The 21,493-nt window shown below is 40.4% G+C and overlaps 1 protein-coding gene across 1 annotated transcript in view; it reads left to right on the top strand.

Annotated features, from left to right (window-relative positions):
* Positions 1-21,493, top strand: part of LOC124798175 — a 96,714-nt gene that overhangs the window by 13,240 nt on the left and 61,981 nt on the right. Inside the window, exon 2 of the mRNA XM_047261459.1 lies at positions 487-1,638. Coding sequence (XP_047117415.1) covers positions 511-1,638 — 1,128 coding nt within the window. The 5' untranslated portion in view covers positions 487-510. The remainder of the gene's footprint in view (positions 1-486; positions 1,639-21,493) is intronic.

Below are 21,493 nucleotides of genomic sequence, written 5' to 3'. Positions count from 1 at the left end.
TGATTGTAATCTTTGATATTTTTTGATCCTTGTCCATTAAAGACCATTACTTTCATCTTCATGCAGGAAATTTTCACGTTTTCCCTCCGTCATGCAGTTCATAATGATTCCAGAGTGTAGACGTTAGCTATCTCTTGTGCTCCTGCTTTTCGTGACACCTCAGCTTTTTCCTGTTTACCCATATCAAAAGCTTTGATAATGTCCATGTTTATTCATTCATTAACTGCCCGTTGGATCATGCACAGGACAGTCTACTTGTAGTTGAATGAGCATTCCCATTCCTGAGACTTGTGTTCTTCACTGCTCAGCAGTTCCATTATTCTATTTCATTTTCACCATGCAAGTGTTGCGTATCATTTCAGGCTGAATCCAAAAACACTCACCCCTCTTCAGTTGTCTTGCTAATTATTGAATTATTAATTTCATGTGTGTCTCATTTGTAGTCATTTGTGTTGCTTGTTTACCAAAGACAAATTTTATTTTCAGGTCTGCACACCAGTATGACACAGAATGAGCAGCAGCCCAAATTTTCAGTCAAGGCTGGAGTCACCACAGAATGATTTTTTCAATTACTTTAGGTGCTGCATGCGGTGGTTGCCATGCTTGCAGAGCAGGCGCCAGGTGCATCCATCTGCAAGCAATCTGGTGGAAAATAAATTCATCGTTTTAAGCACGCAAAAATTGATTAGAGTTATCCATATGGACTATGAGTCAAAAATTCCACCCATCAGGGACAGCCTTACAGGCAATGTCAGCCAGCCAACTGCTACAAATTCGAGGAACTGCTCTAAAATATTATCACCTGACATTGAGTGCAGTGATTATAAAAGGAGAAGCCATTCAATGATATCCAATACTTCAGAGCAGTCATCAGAGGATTATTGGTTCACTCATTGGAGTAGACCGGCTAAACCGATGGATAGTTGTAACTGTTCTTTTAGAACATCATGGCGCTCCTCACTAAGAGATTCCAGATTTTCAGATATCCAGAATGCACTATCTGAAGTAAAAGAATGTCTCTACTCTCCTCAAGAGGAAACTAACACTCAAGTGATCCAGCCAACTGCAGTACATAGTTTTGCTAACAACCTTGTAGAAAAAATTTTAGTTGACGTTATAGATCATTTGGCAAGTGATGAGTCAAAGAACGGTATTGCTGCAAAGACTAACAGAGCATTTAATATGCATTCCACTCTTCATAAAGATGAGTTGAACTTTAGTACAAAAGATTTGAAGTTTTCTTCAAATGGTTGCGTGCAGAATGGAAGAGGTGTTTTGAATCCGTCTTTTGCTGATCACCCTTCTGATCCAGTCGTTGCAGCATGCAATGATATAATTGGATTGGAAGACATTAATTTTAAAGTAAATCGATCAGAGCGACTTCAGCCTAACTTCATCAGTTTAAATAAGTCAGCAAAAAACATATTTGAGACAAAGGATTGTTCCAGCGAATCTGTAGAAATGAAAATTACTGACGCTGAAAAATCGTTGAGTAACAAGGTAAAGGCAGTTGAGCAGACTGGTTCTCGAACTGGCAACAAAGTACAACCCCTAGTTGAAGAACCCCCTGTTATCACTAGAACAGCACACTCTAAGTGTCATCAGAAATGCACCCACAGCAAAAACAGTAAAAGACTGGTGAGTATTGATTAATATTGCCTACTTTTTTGTACTTTATTAAAGTTAAATCACACATATAGAAAAGATTGAGGCTCATTTAATTTAAAATCACCCAAAAGTAAGAAATCTTGTTGCCCTCGTGTCGTAAATGTTTGTGAAAGATTCGTGTGAGAAAGTAAATATCACAATGAAAGAAGCGTAAAACATTTTTTTCCAGATTATTTTTGATCAAAAGTACAATCAGTGTCAGTTTGAAAAGTGTCATTTTCACAAACTGGCCTCGGTAGGAGAAGTGGGTCAAAATTATGTAACCACTATAACTTCTTTATTTATAACTCAGTTTCATTAAGTGTGGCATCATGGAAAGATAAAATGGTCAATCACGACATAAAATTATTAAAATTCCAGAGTTATGGGTACAAATGTTTACAAATCAGTAATGAAAGATGAAAGTCATCTCTACAGATTATTTTTATTTATTTCCAAATTTCAGAAATTTTTTTCACCAAAACCACAAGTTCTACTATCTTAATTTTTGTTTCACATAATCCCTATTATCATACTTTTCAGTATAAAAAATATAAGGGTGTTTGTTCTGTTTAGTGATTTAAGACTGAAAGAACACAAATGTATATGTATATTCATTTCCTATTGTGCTTTGTAGAACAAACGAGCTTTGAGGGCACAAAACAACTTTCGTAACATTCTAAAAAGAGTTCATTCTTTCAAACAAGCTTTCACTGGGGAATATTGTGTCTGATCCAAAACTATATAAATGATTTGTGCATGTGCTTGTGGCAGGGAAAGTCATTAAAATGTTTTGAAAAAGGGATCCAGCAAACATCAGCATGTGGCAACGAATGAACTGAGGAAAGTGCACTTGGTTTCATGAATTTCTCTTTTGCATCTCTTGTCTTCACAGGTCTACAGAATTTTTCCAAGCCGCCATTGGTTATCATAGATACGTACGACAAACTTTTCTTCTTTAATAGTGACAGAGGTGGTGTTTTGAAGCCCAAGATAAACTTGTATGAATTTAGTCAGTGATGGAACACACTGCATCAGTAAACTGCTTTCACTTTGTGGTTTGAAAAGATGATTAACTTTTGTCCCAGGAGTGGTAGAACCAGCTTCATACTGTTTTTGTAACATACTTGGGTATTTTATCTCCTTTGTCATTAAATGAAATGTTTTTGCTCTTGGAACATGAGTTTTGGCAAATGTAAACAGATCTTTTGAACTTAAAATGTGATTGTCACATAGATTCTGTAAATGTGTTCTTGTTGCTAAATGTTTAATAATACCAACAACTCCATCATGTGCATTTTTGCCATGACTAGTGGCAAAAAATTTACATTCTGCAGTCACCCCATCATTTTGCTTGTGGTGGCACAAAATTTATATGTGCTTAAAGTTTTTGTATTGTGCAAAGCTGCCATCACTGAAGTAAATAACAGGTTGGATGTGTGGTATTTGTTTCATTATATAGGTGATACTGGTTTTTTGGAAAACTTAGAATGTGTTTATATCATGCTTCAAGCAATCCAGGAGGAATATCGACAATGTAGGAAGACTGATTGCTACTGATTATAAAGAGGACATGCCATGTTGGAGACAGGCACAATTAAGACATCACATATAGCTTTCGGCCACAGCCTTTGTTAGTAAAAAGGACACACACACACACACACACACACACACACACCAAGTAAGCACACCTCATGCACACACGACCACCAACTTTGGTGTCGCGGGCCGGAATGCAACATTACACGTCCCAGGGATGCAAGCAACAATCTGGAGGGAGTGAGGAAGGGGAAGGGATAGTGTTTGGGTGGGGAGAGAGACTAACACTGTCTGGTGAAGTGTGCATGGTCCAGACTGCTAACAGGTGCAGGGGATCTCAAGTTGATTCTGTATTTCTAGATTTCCGGAAAGCTTTTGACACCGTTCCTCACAAGCGACTTCTAATCAAGCTGCGGGCCTATGGGGTATCGTTTCAGTTGTGCGACTGGATTAATGATTTCCTGTCAGGAAGATCGCAGTTCGTAGTAATAGATGGCAAATCATCGAGTAAAACTGAAGTGATATCAGGTGTTCCCCAGGGAAGTGTCCTGGGACCTCTGCTGTTCCTGATCTATATAAATGACCTGGGTGACAATCTGAGCAGTTCTCTTAGGTTGTTCGCAGATGATGCTGTAATTTACCATCTAGTAAGGTTATTCGAAGACCAGTATCAGTTACAAAGCGATTTAGAAAAGATTGCTGTATGGTGTGGCAGGTGGCAGTTGACGCTAAATAACGAAAAGTGTGAGGTGATCCACATGAGTTCCAAAAGAAATCCGTTGGAATTTGATTACTCGATAAATAGTACAATTCTCAAGGCTGTCAATACCTGGGTGTTAAAATTATGAACAACTTCAGTTGGAATGACCACATAGATAATATTCTGGGGAAGGCGAGCCAATGGTTGTGTTTCATTGGCAGGACACTTAGAAGATGCAACAAGTTCACTAAAGAGACAGCTTACACTACACTCGTTCGTCCTCTGTTAGAATATTGCTGTGCGGTGTGTTATCCTTACCAGGTGGGATTGACGGAGGACATCGAAAGGGTGCAAAAAAGGGCAGCTCGTTTTGTATTATCACGTAATAGGGGAGAGAGTGTGGCAGATATGATACGCGAGTTGGGATGGAAGTCATTAAAGCAAAGACGTTTTTCGTCGCGGCAAGATCTATTTATGAAATTTCAGTCACCAACTTTCTCTTCCGAATGCGAAAATATTTTGTTGAGCCCAAGCTACATAGGTAGGAATGATCATCAAAATAAAATAAGAGAAATCAGAGCTCGAAGAGAAAGGTTTAGGTGTTCGTTTTACCCGTGCGCTGTTCGGGAGTGGAATGGTAGGGAGATAGTGTGATTGTGGTTCGATGAACCCTCTGCCAAGCACTTAAATGTGAATTGCAGAGTAATCATGTAGATGTAGATGAGGCAGTTGTGGGGCAGAGAGGTGGGATAAAAAAGACCAAAAGAGGAGAGGAGCAGGGAAAGACAGGCGAATGTGTTGATGGAGGCTGCAAATAAACAGGGTGGGAGATGGGAGATGAAAATGAGGAAGAGATGAAAGGACTCAACCTACAGTAGTATACTGTTTCCACACCCTCCACCCAACAGTTTCCACTCTCTCTGTTCTATCATCTCCTCCCTATTCTTATCACCCACCCTGTTTATTTGCAGCCCTCTCCCAACACATCCGTGTGCGTGTGGGTGCGCTTCCCTACATTGTTGTTCTTATACAATACAATCCTTTTCATGATATTGTTACATTCCATCCTGGATTTTCCAATCTTATACAACACAGTGACATTGACTTAATGGAATCCTATGTTTTATAGTAGACAACGAAAGGATGAAGGGTGACTTGAATGTTCTGCCAGAGAAATCCTGACACAGACATGTCTATTTCCTTCAGAATCCACTGCAATGATGCAGGAAATATCAGGGAGTTTTCTTTGCTTGATTAAGTAATGGGTCTGATATTTCGATACGTAACAATGTTGTGTCGAGGTTTTAAGTTCTGGGATGAAATACTTGACAAATTCGTTGATGTTCTCCATTAATGTGTCCAGTGTAGGTCAATCAGTTTGCAGTCTATGCTTGAAAATTAAATTTTTAGCATCTTGTAAGAATTCTAGCTCTAGCAAAAAATTGTGCAGTTTGTATTCTTCAAGACACGGAGAACAGCAATGCCGCATATGCCCCTCATTTTCCAGATTGTAAACAAGTCTCTATAAAAGTTAAGAGTATGGTTCTTTTACACAACCAACATGCTTCAGTAGTTTTAATTTTGGTGGTAAATGGACACGCATAAGTTACGTTATGCATTCCACAATTTTTGTAGTAACATATTCTTTTGGGCAATCTTCGTAAAATCAGTTTTATGGAAGCATATTTTTCTTTGGAAGCTAATTACACTTATTTCAGATTATTGAAAATGAATGTTTCGCTCTTATAAAATTTTTTGCCACTTTCTGAAGGAATGGCTAGTGTGTTTTTTTATAATCAGAAATTCGACTTATCATCATAGTAAAAAGTTGGCACATGGGTTTCCACATCCTTACATATTCTGTTTCCCACATTATAGGTTTCTTTTGACAAACAGCCATCTTCAGCCTTGATTTCTTTATCACGTATTCCATAGCATTTTCTTTCCCCTATGAGGTTGGTGCTAAAGTAAGTATTTGCAGTTCTTCTTTAACAGAGCTTCTCAAAATTTTTGCATTAAAGTATTACAGTCTGTGCAGTCAGGACGGCCATTTTCTTGAGACATTATTCACTGGAACATGTTGCACTTTCGATGTTGCTTGCTGGAATTGTAATGCTAAGCAACAAGACCTGGATCGAATGTATTCTGGATGCCTGTTTTTTTTTTAAAATGTACAACAATTAAATGGTGAACTTTCAAGTAAGTCACAATGTTCATTAAGTTTTTGAGAAATGTAGATGGATCTGGTCTGTATTCTGGATTGTTAGCTTCATATTCAGCCATATAGCTACGCAATGTGAGAGGTCACATGGCCTTATGGCAGGTTACACAAGTCTTAGTATCTGGGAGAAGTCCAAGACTTTTCTATTTCCTTCCAAAGGTTAAAGAAACAATTTTCAAAGAGTTCTTCAAAGTTTTTTTGCCATGCTTCTTGAAAGGGGCACATTAAATCGTTGTCTTCAAATGTTCCCAAATAGAACCCTTTATGAGAAGAACAGACATTGTCACCATTTTCACAGATACTTCTTAGCTTCAGTAATTCAATATCAGTCTGATTCAGACTTCACACATCTATTAAATCAATCTCTTTACTACTGCTACTTTTCTTCTGACATGCCTCTGCTGTCACAGAACTTATAGAACATGCTCTTTCCCATAATGAATTCTAAATGAAGTGCGCATGATGCAGAAAAGAACTGAATAATTTAAACTTTTTCTGACACAATTATGAAAAAATTGTATGGGGGAAAGGCTAGAGTGTGCATGACTACTTTATGTGATCTCTAGCACTGATGTTAGGGAACAAATAAGATTTTGTGACATAGTGGAAATCTCCATGTAGCATGCTCTGAATAAGAACAACTATAAAACTGCTACAATTCACAACAGTCACACTTCTTTCACCTGCTAAAACTAATGTATTACTTTCAAATAACTTATCAGACAGAAGAGACACTGACATAGAAAGCACAAAATCAAAAGACTGAAAAGTTCTCCAGAGATAAAAAAATCACACACACACAAAAAACTAACAATCACACGGTCTGTGTTGGCTGCGAGTTGCTGCCAGATTGAATTTTTCAGAACATGGGCATTGAGCGCCATGAATTACTGTTAAACTGAATTTTTCACTTTTGTTTCATATATTATCGTTGTTTAGCTGTATGAAGCAACAATCATTAGAGCTTTATTGAAAAACTATGAGATCTAGCAAAAAAGGAAAAACACCATTCCGATTTTTTTTAAATTGAAAAACATGTTAACAATCATTATATGAAACAAAAATTAAGATGGTGAAACTTGTGTCTCCCCCTCTTTTTTTTTTTTTTTTTTTTTTTTTGGGGGGGGGGGGGGGGTTATTTCTTGAAAATTGCAAATAAAAATACTGTCTTCATAAGTGGCATTCATTACAGATCTGTTTGTAAATATTGGTATGCATAATTCCAGTACTTTAATAATTCTATTTCATAGTTATTTCCTCTAAATTTCCAATGACAGCAAATTGAATGAAAATGGTTCATAAATAAAAAAAGTTATATTTGTACTCATCTGGGCCCACTGTATCGTACATGTTGTGTAACAACATTATATATTATGCCCTGAGATCTAGTCGGTGCTGTGTTGGATTGTTATATTTAATTGCAATAGGCCTATTTCGGCATGATTGCCAACATCAGATAATACCAGATGGTCTTGATGTCCATATGATACCGCTGCCTAAGTGGCTGTCACTACTGCCTAACGAAGTGGCCGTGCGGTTCTAGGCGCTGCAGTCTGGAACCGCGAGGCTGCAACGGTCGCCGGTTCGAATCCTGCCTCGGGCATGGATGTGTGTGATGTCCTTAGGTTAGTTAGGTTTAACTAGTTCTAAGTTCTAGGGGACTAATGACCTCAGAAGTTGAGTCCCATAGTGCTCAGAGCCATTTGAGCCACTACTGCCTAAGTTTGCTCCATTGATGATGGAGCTAGAGTTGTTAAACAGTAGTTGGAGCATTTGCATCTGAAGGTTTCCAATTATGAAAGCTTATTTCATAATGGTATTTGACAACTGTATTGACAGTTGAGTCAGCAATGTTTTTGTTACCAGTCACTGTTTACCCGTATTTATATCCACAACGTGTTGTTAAGGTTTAAACCTCCATCATCCTGTGTTAGTACTGTGTGTGTGTGCGTGTGTGTGTGTGTGTGTGTGTGTGTGTGTGTGTGTGTGTGTGTGTGTGTGTGTGTGAGTGAGTGTGTGTTTTGGCTTAAGGCTTTGGGGTAACCTGTGGGATTGTCTTTTGGAGAAACGCACACACTATTTCACAATATGGCTTTGGGGAGGCTTATGACTAAAAACTAAATGTACCAGGGTCATGCAGTAATTAAAGAGACAAATTGGTCTGGGGAAAAAACTCTTAGTAGGGCAAGTTTGGTACTTTTATGGCTTGAAGTTGGCATCTCTGGGATGAGCCCTGATCAGCTGATGTATCAACATTGTTTTGTTTGTAACCTCAAAAATTCATTAAAAGATGGCGAGTCCACTTGAAACGCCCACATTAGTTGAACAACATTGTTGTTTGTTTTTTACTTGCTGAAGGCAAGAAACCAGTGAATATATACTGTTGAATGTCTAAAGTTTATTCTGAAGGTTGTATGAATTGTGCAAATTTTTACAAGTGGTTAGAGCAGTTCAAAAATGGTTATGACTCGGTGATTGATGAACACCGTTCTGGCCAACAAGTTACAGTTTCAACTCCCTCTCAGGAAAGTCGAATTGATGACATTATTTGTGTCAACCACCGTGTGACTGTGGAAATGGTAGTTGGTTAGGTTCAAGTTAGTACCGGTACTGTTCATAACATTATCTGTAACAAGCTGAAGTACCATAAAACATGTGCAAGATGGGTCACAAAAGAGTTGACATGGCTACACAAGGAAACTAGGTTGAGAGTGTGCACAGAGCTAAAGGAACGTTATGAAAGGGAAGTGAGCACTTCCTCAACAAAATTTTAACTTTTGATGAAACTTTGGTTCACTATTATGAGCCAGAATCAAAAAGACAAAGCATGGAATGGAAGCACACCAACTCACCTGTCAAGAAATAATTCAAAACCCAAGCTTCAGCAGGAAAAGTCATGTTGACGGTCTTGAGAGATATTGAAGGTCCAGTTTTTGTGATTATCTCAAAGAGCAGCGTACAATGAACAGCAATACTTCTTGGATTTGCTGTTAAACAAGGTGAAACAAGCCATGAGAGACATAGTGGATCTCAGAAGAGAGGTGTGATTCTCTAGCAATACAACGCACATCCTCATATTGCTCAACTAACCCATGAAACCATCGACAAAATGGGCTGGGAAGTACTGCCTCATCTTCCTTGCAGTCCTGATTTAGAACCTAGTGATTTCCATTTGTTTGGTGCACTGAAGGAGGTGTTATGTGGGAAGAGGTTCCAGGACAACGAGGACATGAAAAAGTTTGTGGGTAATTGGTTCCAACATCAAGATAGAGTTCCTTGCAGCCAGAATAAAAAAGTTTGTAGCCCACTGGAACAAATGCATAAATGTCGAAGGGGATTATGTTGAAAATAGAAAAAATACTGTTTTGTAAAAATAAACACTTTTTTCTGCAGACCAACTTGTCTCTTTAATTACTGAATGACCCTCATATATCTAAATGTGAAAAAAAAAAAACTAGTAGAATGTCTCCTGTGGTCACAGGCACATTTCTTTATCATAATACACCACATGTAAAACTTGTCATACTTTGTAAAGAAAGATAATGTCTGGAAACTGATAGGTGCAAAAACATTTAATGAAACACAAACATAATCTGGAAGTACAAGGAAAATATAGCAAAACATTTATTCATGAATAAGTTTTAAAGGATTCTGGAGGTCTTTGTTTGAGTTAATTAATACATATGTTGGAATAAGTACTTCAAGTGGTATACAAATCTATTTCTGTGAGGTTTGTATAGCTTAAATTTCATACTCATTTATATAATCATGTGATATGTTGGAAACCTTATTATGTTGCTAACAGTGGTAATATTGTACATTAAAGATCAGTCTTGGCTGGAACTCATAGGTAGAGGATGAAAGGTTTGCAAGAAAGAGAGCTCAGTTTAGGATATACTAGAGGTGTGGGATCATTAAACTTACGTCTGTTGTGTTATAACTAAGTAAATGCTGAATGAACACAGTGATACTGAGTTCAAGATGTCCAGATAGATATGTTTGTAGTAAAACAAACAGGTAGATGTATATCAGGCAGACATGGGTTACAAACTGTTGGTTTTATTTCAGTGAATCCATTGAGTTTTGTGAGTTAGATCAGTTATTGCTCATTTGGAAAATGTCGAAGGAAACAAGCAGATAACTAAATTAACTCATGGAAAATAGGAAGGGAGCATGGAGAAAAGCAAATAACTAAATTATTTCATGGGAAATATCAGGGGATGGATGGAACAGAGAGAGAGAGAGAGAGAGAGAGAGAGAGAGAGATTCAGATACAGTGGGGAATGAAGTGATTGGAGGAAAGCAAATTTTTCAGAGTAGGGGATTCTTGAGATTACATCTGTCACATATCATAACTAAGTAAAGGCTGAAGTAATACATTGGTTATGCTTTAAGTAATGCAGGTAGATAAACAGTTTATGCTCTTAGTTGACATTCATATGGTCTCAAGCTAACAGGGTACAAGCTGTTGTTGTGATGATCTGTTTGTAAATGAAGCCATTCTGTTGTTCATTTGGGGAATTAAAAAAACACTCAGCAGTGGCAAAGCAATCAAAAAAATGTACTGCACAATCCCATTACTTGGTTGTATTTCATATCAGATTGCCAGTGTCTTCAAACGAAAAGGTATAAACATATTCTTTACCACTGACAACAAGTTTGAGCAAAAGTAACCTCACACCAGTGACACACGGATTCCACTTCTCCATACAGGTGTGTACATAATTGAATGCTTGGACTGTGGCTGTTTTTGTACGTAGGCCAGACAGGTAGATCATTTGAGATTAGATTCAAAGAACACATCACAGCACTAAAAAACAGAGTACTACAGAAATAGCTGCATGGATCAAAACACCAAGCCAATAAAACAAGTATCATCATTGTACATATCCAACCTAAAGACAAAAAAGTAGACATCCTTGAAAAAATTACAATATACCAACGCCAAAGAAAACAACATTCTTCTTCATATTTATCATAAAATAATTAGTTATGTTACCATGATGTTCCCCAAATGTACAGGAGAATGGCCTCATTTACAAATATATAACAGCAGCAGCTTGTACCCAATGTCAGCTTGAGAGTATATGTATGTCAACTAATAGCATAAACTGTACATCTGTCTGCATTATTTAAAGCAGAACCAGTTTTATTACTTCAGACTTTATTTAGTTATGACCTATAACAGATATATCAAAAACCCCTGCTCTGAAAAAATTGCTCTCCTCCAATCACTTCCTTCCCCCCCCCCCCCTCTCTCTCTCTCTCTCTCTCTCTCTCTCTCTCTCTCTCTCTCTCTCTCTCTGTGTGTGTGTGTGTGTGTGTGTGTGTGTGTGTGTGTGTGTGTGTGTGTGTGTGTCTCCATCCTTCCCTTCATATTTCCCATGGATTATTTATTTATTTACTCTCCTCCATCCCCCTTTCCTATTTTCCATGAAGTTAATGAGTTAATTTAGTTATCTGCATGTTTCCTTTCATATTTTCCAATTGAACAATAACTTACCTGATACACAAAACTCAATGGATCCACTGACATAAAACCAACAGTTTGTACCCCATGTCCTCCTGACATACATTACCTGTTTACATTACTACAAACATATCTATCTGGACATCTTTAATTCAGAATCACTGTGTTAATTCAGCGTTTACTTAGTTATAAGCCCCCTCCCCGCCGCCCCCCCTCCCCGCCGCCCCCCCTCCCCGCCGCCCCCCCTCCCACCCTCCTCCCCGCCCCACCCCCTCCCACCCTCCCCCCTGTGCGCTCCTGAAGGCTGGCCCACGCATCTGCCACATAACGGGTGACTGGATAATGTGTAATTCCCAGCCCTGCATCAACAGGTAGGGTTTGCGCGTACCCCCTGGTAAAGGCCAGGCCCAGGGATGGGTGATTGTGTGAGCTGTTACCTTCCCAAATTGCCAATTTGTCCCTCTGTAAGGAGTTTGGGAAGTGTGACCCGAGGTATGAACAGTCACCTAAGTTGGAAGGAGCACACCGTTGAAGGTGCTGGCAATCATGGGGGAATTTCTTGCAGTGAGCCAGTCACCATCTCAGTCTATGTCTACTAAACTTAAACTGAATGAGGCTAAAGATTCCAAGACTCTCCCTGCTGCACCTCAGTTCCTCCTGGTATCACATACTGAAGGAGGTCAGTGCTTTGCTACAGTTAATCCGTTTATTATTCAGAAAGGTGTCGGCCCTGTGAAATCCTGCTCTCATTTACGTAGTGGCACTTTGCTTTTGGAGACTAATTGTGATTCTCAAGCACAGCTGCTTGCAGCTTCCTTCCTCTACGGCTATCCTGTTCATGTAGAGTCCCATCGAATGCTGGATTCTTTGTGTGATGTTATTTACAGTAGGCGGCTTGATGGTCTGACTGAGGGAGAAATCCAAACTTACTTCTCTGATCAGTGCGTGGATCGTGAAAAATGTTGATGCATCCTTAGTGCATGCGCACACGCGCACACACACACACACACACACACACACACACACACACACACACACACACACACACACTTTTTCTCCCGGTTGATTGAGTAGTGCTTGCATCGAAGATCAAAGAAGGCTCTGAAGTCATCACAGTCCAACCTTACATTCTGAAACTGATGCACTGCTGTCAGTGTCAACATTATAGCCACATTCAAATGTCCTGTCGTACCTGTCCAAATGTGTTGCTTGTGGTAGGGATGCCCACAAGGGCAATTGCCTGCCTCTTTCTCCTCACTGTATCAGTTGCAATGGTGGTGAAGCAACTTCATCCTGAGAATGTCCCACGTATCTCGATGTGTGGGCCTTCCGGGATATCCGGGTGAAGGAAAAAGTGCCTTACCCTGTTGCTCACAAGCTGTTGGCCAGTTGAAAGCCCTGCAATTTACCGTGTGGCACAATACCGTTCTTGCTGCACTACGCTCCACAAAGGACGTGGCCATGCAAACTTGCGACCTCATATTCAGCGCTGTGGTTGTAAAATCGCCCAGTATCACAGAAGCATCTGCATCTGCTTCTCCTCCAGCCCCAAAATTTTTGCATCCTGCTACACAGCCAGCAGGACAGAAGGATTACTCCCGTGAGGACTTTCTATGTTCCTCCACCAAACATACATCTGAGTCTTCATTTGCCAAATAAAAAAGCTCCAAGAAATCAAACAAAGGCAAATGGTATTCTCCTTCAATGACTTGCCGCACGATACCCTCACCTGGCTGACTTCCATTTCCCCAGTGCAAACCACCAACCATTTTTCTGCCCTGGATTCCACAGGCCAACCCAGTGACAATTCCAATACCTCTGTAGATCTTATAGAGCAGGATCCTCCAGCCTCTGCACCCTGTAGCAGTGAGTCTTTGAAGGCTGACACGCAGCAATTGCCGAGGTGACAACCCTTTATTTTTTCCTCTCCTCCCTTTCCCGTCATGACTCTCCTCAAATGGAACATTTGTGGCATTAGATCCAACAAGGAGGAATTATGGCTGCTCTCAGAATCGCAACTCCAGGAAACAAAATTGTGTCCCTGTGACTGCTTTGACACCTCGCAATTCTTTTCGGTCCACTTCGACCTTCTCCCCTGAGGACAGCATTCCATCTCGTGGGGGAGTCAATGTGCTCATCCGGGATGGCGTTCATAGTCAAACCGTCTCTCTGAACACCTGGCTGGAAGCTGTTGCAGTCTGGATTTTCCGTCCTCGCGTTCCCTTTTCTCTTTGTACCGTCTACCGTCTACATCCCTCCATCATTCAGTGTAACTAGACAGCCTTCCTCCAGCATATTGGGCAACTTCCTCAACCCTTTTTGCTGCTTGGTGACTTTAATGCACGCCATCCCCTTTGAGGCTCTTTGAGAACCTGGCCGAGACGCGCCCTCTTTGCTGACTTTCTCAATCAGTTCAGTCTCATCAATGCTTGTACACCCACATTCCTTTCAGACTCTACATCCAGCTATTTCCCGTGTGGTCCATTTTCTCTGACACATACTCAAGTGACCATTTCCCGTGTGCTATCCGTTCGCTGACTCTTACTCCACCTATGTGTAAACCCAATTGGCAGTTTTCTGAGGCCAACAGGAGGCTTCACTCCTCCATTGACCTTTGATATCAACATTTCCCCAGTTACAATGGCCAGGTGGAATACCTTACAGACATTACCTTACTGCCGCAGAATGTTCCATTCCTCGCACGTCACCTTTATTGTGCCATGTCCCGGTTCCTTGGTGCACTGAGGTATGCTGCAACGCAGTCACGTGCGGAGACATGCACTCCATGTTGTTAACTGTCATCCTAAAATGGCAAACAGTATTTGTTACAAACAGTTGCATGTGCAGTGTTGTAGCATTCGTCGGGAAAGGAAAAAAAGTTGGTGGCTTTCATTTATTAGTTTTTTTAACAGTTCCATTCCCTCTTCCGTCGAGTGGGCCAACGTCAAATGGCTCTTTGGGACGAAGGTCCTTTCCCCAGTTCCTGTCTTGACTGTAGCGGATGATGTCATTGTGGACCACATTGCTCTCTCCAACACCTTGGGCCGCTATTTCTGCGGAGAGTTCAAGCTCCACCCACTATCACCTCACCTTCCTCCATTGGAAATGAATGGAGAAGGCTTGGGTGATTCCCTTCTCCTCTCAGAATCGTGAATGCTACAGTGCCGCCTTTACCGTGGAAGCTAGATCAAGCTCTCACATTATCTCGATCTTCTGCCCCAGGGCCAGATGATGTTCAGATACAGATGTTGCACCATGTGTCTCTTGCAGGCAACCACTTTCTCCCTCATAAGTACAATTGCATATCGGCAGGTGGCACATTTCCCAGGTGCTGGTGTGAAGCCATTATCGCACCCATACCTAAGCCCAGTGAGGACAAACACCTTCCTTCTAGCTACTGCCCCATTTCTCTCACCAGCCGTATTTGCAAGGAGGTGGAATGTATAATTCATGCCCAGCAGATATGGTGGCTCAAGTCTTGCTATTTACTATCCACTGCACAATGTGGATTTTGAGCATGTCATTTTGCAGTTGACCATCTCGTCACTTTGTCAACCCATGTCATGAATGGTTTTCTGCAGAAATACCAGACTGTGGGCGTGTTTTTTGTTTGGAGAAAGCCTACATCATCTGCTGGAGCATTGGTATCCTCTGTGCTCTCAACACGTGGGGCTTCCGAGGCCACCAGCCCTGTTTTCTTCAGGCATTTTAAAAGACAGAGTTTTCAAGGCACATGTGGGTTCTGTCTCATTGGACATCTTTATCCAAGAAACAAGGTTCCTTAGGGCACTGTCCTGAGTGTCATCCTGTTTGCTGCCGCCATTAACCCTATTATGGCCTGTCTTCTGCTGGGCATCACCGGCTACCTTTTGATTGAAAATTTTGCCATTTATTGCAGTTCTCCATGGACTTGGCTCCTTGAGCAGTGTCCTCAGTGATGTCTTGACCATCTTTACTCATTCAGCATCAACAATGGGTTTCGCTTTTCCACTGATAAAACAGTTTATAGAAATTTTGGGCAGTGCAGTGGATTTCTTCCATCATCTTATACCTTGGGTTTGTTGCTCTTTCATTCACTGATACTATGAAATTCCTGGGGCTTGTGCTTGATAGGAAACTTTCCTGGTCCTTCCACGTGTCTGGCCTGGCCACCCACTGTACCTGGTCCGTCAATGTTCTACGCGTCCACAGCGGTACTTCCTGGGGAGCAGATTGGTCGAAACTAGGCTATGGGTGTTTCATTTATGGATCTGCATGTCCGTCCATGTTATGCTATCTAAATACAGTCCACCATTGTGGAATCCATTTGGCCACTAGTGCCTTTTACACTAGCCCAGTTGAGAGTCTCTGCCAAACTACTGCTGTCATAGTGACATGATGTTCTCCTGAGCGGATAACCATGTCATTTGTCTGCCATTCATGGCCACCCTTTATATGCCTCCTTCAATGACTCCTTTGACTGCCAATGGTACATCCCTCTTCTCTAATACCTCCTAGAGATCGCTTTCGGCTATTGCACGAGCAACTTACCTTCATGCTACCTGTCACTTTACCGATGTGTGCGAACCCTTCTGCACCTTGGCTTTGTGCGATAGCCCATGTGCACTGTGGACTTTGTTCACTTCCTAAAGACACTACTCCAGATTCAATCTATAGCTGTAAATTTCTTGACCTTTGCACGAAACTTAGCAATAGTACTTTTGTGTACACTGATGGCTCTCTACTGACTGTGGTGTCACGTTGGCATTACAACTGATCTCCCCTTCATGGAAATGAGCTCCAAGGAATTAAACCTCTTCCAGTGGCTTGCCAACCTCCTTTTGGCCCACTCGCAGTGAGGAGATTATTTTAGCTAGGTTGCGTATTGGACACTGTTGTTTTGCCATTGCCATTTGTTAAGTGGTGGTTCCCCACCACTTTGTACTCATTGTTATCAACCTTTGATGGTGCATGATTTCCTGACTGAATGCCCTTATTTTAACCACTTACATTCTAAGTATGTTTTTCCATTTGAATTATTGGCCATTTTAGTGAACATCACACGGGCTGTGAACTGTGTTTTACTTTTCATCTGTTGTAGCAATATGGCAAAGGACATTTACTCTTTAGTTTGGGACCTCCATTGTGTCTATGGTGTATTTTGTGGACCTTCCTCCAGGAAGAATCCTTATTCTTAGCTGTCTTTCCTTCCATCGATTGGGCTTAATGTGTAGTCAGTTTAACTCCTTTTTCATATTAGTGTTCTAAGGTTCTGACATGGGCCCGTATGACCTTAGTTGTTTTTGCGCCCTTAAAAAACCACATTTCAGCAGTACTCAAGAATGGTTGCACAAGTGTTCTGTACTTGGTCTCCTTTTTATTTGAGCTACACCTTCCAAGAATTCTCCCAATTTAACCAAAGTCATCCATTTGTCTTTCATACAACTGATTTTACATATCCATTCAATTTCATTTTGTTTTACAGCGTTACCCCTAGATATTTAATCGACTTGGCACTAACAAGCAGCACACTACAAATAATGTATTTGAAAATTACAGAATTGTTTTTCCTATTCAGATTCAGTTATTTACATTTTTGCATGTTTAGAGCAAGCTGCTACTCGTCACACTAAATCAGAATTCTGCTCAAGTAATCCCGCTGCTCACCCAATCCTCATGAAAGAGTTAAAGGAAGACTGATCATAAATAGGAATAACCGAAGTTAAAAATGCGTTGAGGAAAGTAGATGTTGCACTGAAGAAAAAGTCAGCAGGCATTTTAATTTTCAGTATGCTTGCATTGCTTTAATATTTAAAGGATGGGTTGTATACCATAATGCAAGACCTTCTATATCAGAGCGTATGAGATGATGTTCCCTATACAAGAGATACAGGCACACCAAAGTTCAATGGGGATAAGCAATACACAAGATGGAATCACTGTATGCATCTTCACCAAAGTATGTTAACTGTCAGGGTGCTCTTGTGTGTAACAATGAATGCAATGTGTGTGCCATACTACAAATACCTGTATGGTTGATGAGGTGAGCTGCAGGAAGAGCTACGAGCTGCTTATTAGGAGAAGGTGGTAGTCGCATATGAGGAGCCTTCGTAGAGGTGAGTGTGTGCACTGTCCCTGCTACTTTCCATCTTAAAAATATTAGACGGTCAAATGAAACTTATCTGCAACGTAGGATTATAGTGACTGGATTCCACTCATGTCAGTGTCACTGCTGCTACTGCTGACTGCGGAGTCTGTGCTGTGTGCAACGCTTCTTGCATCGTTGTTGCTCTCTTTGTCACTGTCTTCACTACTCTTTTTGTGTCAGCGACGAATTGTTCTGTCATTGTGTCAAGAGTTTGTTTAAGGAGAAGTGACTTCATATTGCAGTCACAAAATGCAAAGAGAAGTCCGCTTGTATTTACATATTGACTGAAATGTTTCTTCCACAATTTTGATTGCATCATGTAGAGTGAAAGCAACATTTTTCTTTCATAAATGCTCTTTTACTGTAGCCCATATAGGTTTAGTTGTGTTTAAATCCTGCTGGGAAGCAGGTAATCTAAGCACTGAATGTCAGTGTTCAGCAAGCAGAGCGTCAGTTTTAAATGTCTGAAACCTTTCTTTACACTACATGAGGAGGCATTTGAGTCACAGACGGGCACAATGAAAAAGAATGCTAGAAATATTTAGCTGTTCTTTAAAGTTCTAATTATGAAGCACTTGCCAACTACTTGTTGCATTAAGTAAGCATTGGTCTGACTTCTGGTCAGTGTTGATTCTTCACTGATATAAATGTTGCACACATGTAATTCATACCACTTAATCACAGTAGTTAAATATTACTTTAAAATAATCAATCAGTTCACTTTAGAAAGGAAATGATTAGTCCAGTCTTCAGTTTTATAATAAATTCAGAATAGTCACAAAGTCTTCAGTTCTTTTTATGTTGTATAGTTGCTTGATCACTTCTTCGCATAGTGACATAGTTGGCATTGGTTAATGTCTTACAGATTTGCTCTTCTTTAGCATGGTTACCAAGTGGAAGGTGGCATCAATCCTTGAATAGTTTATTGATAACTGTTGTTATCTTTCTCAGTTTTCAGAAAATGTATAATACTTCTCCAGTTCCAACCTCTCCTTTCTTTATTACATCCTTTGGATTAATGTTGATTTGCTTCTCAACTCGGACACCACATCAAAGGGTGGTACCAGTTCTGGCATATTATTTTTTTAAAATCATAATGAATTACTTCTGTTGTTATTTTCTTCGAAATAATTCCCATTTGTTTCAAATAACAACCATCTTTTAATATGATGCGTGCAGGTTTGGCAGGCTGATGGGTCAGTCATGTTTTGGCATTTCAAGAGGCATTATATCGAAGAACTTTACTGCATACAGGAAAGTGGGACATCATCATCTGCTAAGTCATAACGTGGATGAAAGTGTGTGTTGAGTGATCATGACAGATGGTCATTGAAGAGGATTGTGACAAAAATGAGTGAACAGGTGCAAAGTCAGTGCAGATCTGAATGTCACACTCATGTACCCTCTCAGTACTGAAACAACTTGAAGAGAGCTCCATAAGGAGGGAATTTCAGGGCAAGCTGAAATTCCATAACCACTGATCAGTGATGTGATGCAAATGCTCATAACAGGTAGACTTGGTGCTGAAGCCATAAAACCTGGACTATGGGGCAACGGAAGTAATTTGTTTGTCGAATGTGTCCTGTTTCACACTGTTTCTAAATTCTATCTGCATTCACATTCCAAAAGTGAAACATCGTAGAGGTTCAGTGTTGATATGGGCAGCCATGCCACTGTATTTCGTGAGCTACATGGTTACTCAGCAAGGTCATATTACTGCCAAGGATTATGTGACCATTTGGCTGATCAGATCCATCCTGTGGCACAGTGACCAAGTAGGTTAGTACAATTGTTAGCACACTGGACTCCCGTTTGGGAGGACGACAGTTCAAACCTACATCTGGCCAGCCTGATTGAGGTTTTCTGTGATTTCCCTAAATCGCTTAAGGCAAATGCTGGGGTGGTTCCTTCGAAAGAGCATAGCCAATTTCCTTCTCCGTGCTTCCCTAATTTGAGCTTGTGCTTTGTCTCTGATGACCTCATTGTTGATGGGATGTTTAACACTAATATCCACCGTCTCCTATCATGATGGTATGTTCCAAGACAACAGGGCGCCTGTTAACGTATGTCACATCATCCAGGAGTGGTTTTATGAATGTGAGGATGAATTGTTGCATCTCCCCTGGCCACCACAAGTCACTGGATCTCAATATTAATGAGCCTTTGTGGTCTACTTTGGAGTGAATGGTGCGTGATCACTATCCACCTCCACCACTATTACCTGAGCTTGCCATTATTCTGCAGGAAGAATGGTATAGCATTGTCTTAAAGATCATACAGTACTTGTGTTTATCACTTCAGAGATGACTGGAAATTGTTTGAATGCCAATGGGTTTTCTACACTCTATTAGGCATGGTTTTAGTGTTACGTTTTTGGTGTTTCCAAATTTTTGTCCAACCCCTGTATTCATGCTATAGTTGTATCTCGAGTTGTCAGTTTGACATTTCATATTCAAATTATTGCAGTGTTTTCTTATGAAGAGATGCTAATATGAACATTCATTGTATTTAGTATTGTGTTTCCAAATTTTTGTATTGTATTTGAGAGTACACATTGATTGTTGCTCTTGTGGTCTTCATTCCAAAGACTGGTTAGATGCAGCTCTCCCTGCTACTGTATCCTGGGCAAGCCTCTTCATCTCTGAGTAACTACTGCAACATACATCCTTCTGAATGTGTTTAGTTTATTCATCTCTACGTTTCCCTCTACAATTTTTACCTATCCTCAATTCCCTCCAATACTAATTTGGTGATCCCTTGATGCCTCAGAATGTGTGCTACCAACCGATCCCATCTTCTTGTCAAGTTGTGCCACAAACTCCTCTTCTCTCCAGTTCTGTTCAGTACCTCCCCATTAGTTACATGATCTACCCATGTGATCTTTAGCATTCTTCTAAGCAACACATTCCAGAAGCTTCTATTCTCTTCTTGTCTAAACTGTTTATTGCGACGTTTCACTTCCAAACATGGCTACACTCCATACAAATACTTTGAGAAAAGACTTCCTGACACTTAAATCTACACTCGACATTAGCAAATTTCTCATCTTCAGAAAAGCTTTCCTTGCCATAGCCAGTCTACATTTTATACCCTTTCTACTTCGACCATCATCAGTTATTTTGCTTCCCAAATAGCAAAACTCGTGCATTACTTCAAGTGTCTTATTTCCTAATCTAATTCCCTCAGCATCACCTGATTTAATTCAATTACATTCCATTTTCTCATTTTGCTTTTGCTGATGCTCATCTTGTATCCCCATTTCAGGAAGCTGTCCCTTCCATTCAACTGCTGTTCCAGGTCCTTTGCTGTCTCTGAGAGAATTACCATGTCGTAGGCAAACCTCAAAGTTTTTATTTCATCTCCATGGATTCAATTCCTACTCCAAATTTTTCTTTTGTTTTCCTCTACTGCTTGCTCATTATACAGATTAAATAACATTGGGGATAGGGTACAGCCTGGTTTCACTCCTTCCTCAACCACTGCTTCCCTTTTGTGCCCCTCGGCTCTAAAATGTAACTGCCATCTGGTTTCTGTACAAACTGTAAGTAGCCTTTCACTCCTTGTATTTTATCCCTGCCACCTTCGGAATCTGAAATATAATATTCCAGTCACCATTGTCAAAAACTTTCTCTGGGTCTACCAATGCTATAAACATAGGTTTGCTATCGCCTAAGATAAGTTGTAGGGTCAGTATTGCCTCACATATTCCTACATTTCTAAGGAATCCAAACTGATCTTCCCTGAGGTCAGCTTCTACCAGTTTTTCCACTCGCCTGTGAAGAATTCATG

This window comes from Schistocerca piceifrons, chromosome 5 (genome assembly GCF_021461385.2).
Source record: "Schistocerca piceifrons isolate TAMUIC-IGC-003096 chromosome 5, iqSchPice1.1, whole genome shotgun sequence".
Classification (NCBI taxonomy): Eukaryota; Metazoa; Arthropoda; class Insecta; order Orthoptera; family Acrididae; genus Schistocerca; species Schistocerca piceifrons.
This window is presented reverse-complemented; position numbering and strand designations above follow the sequence as displayed.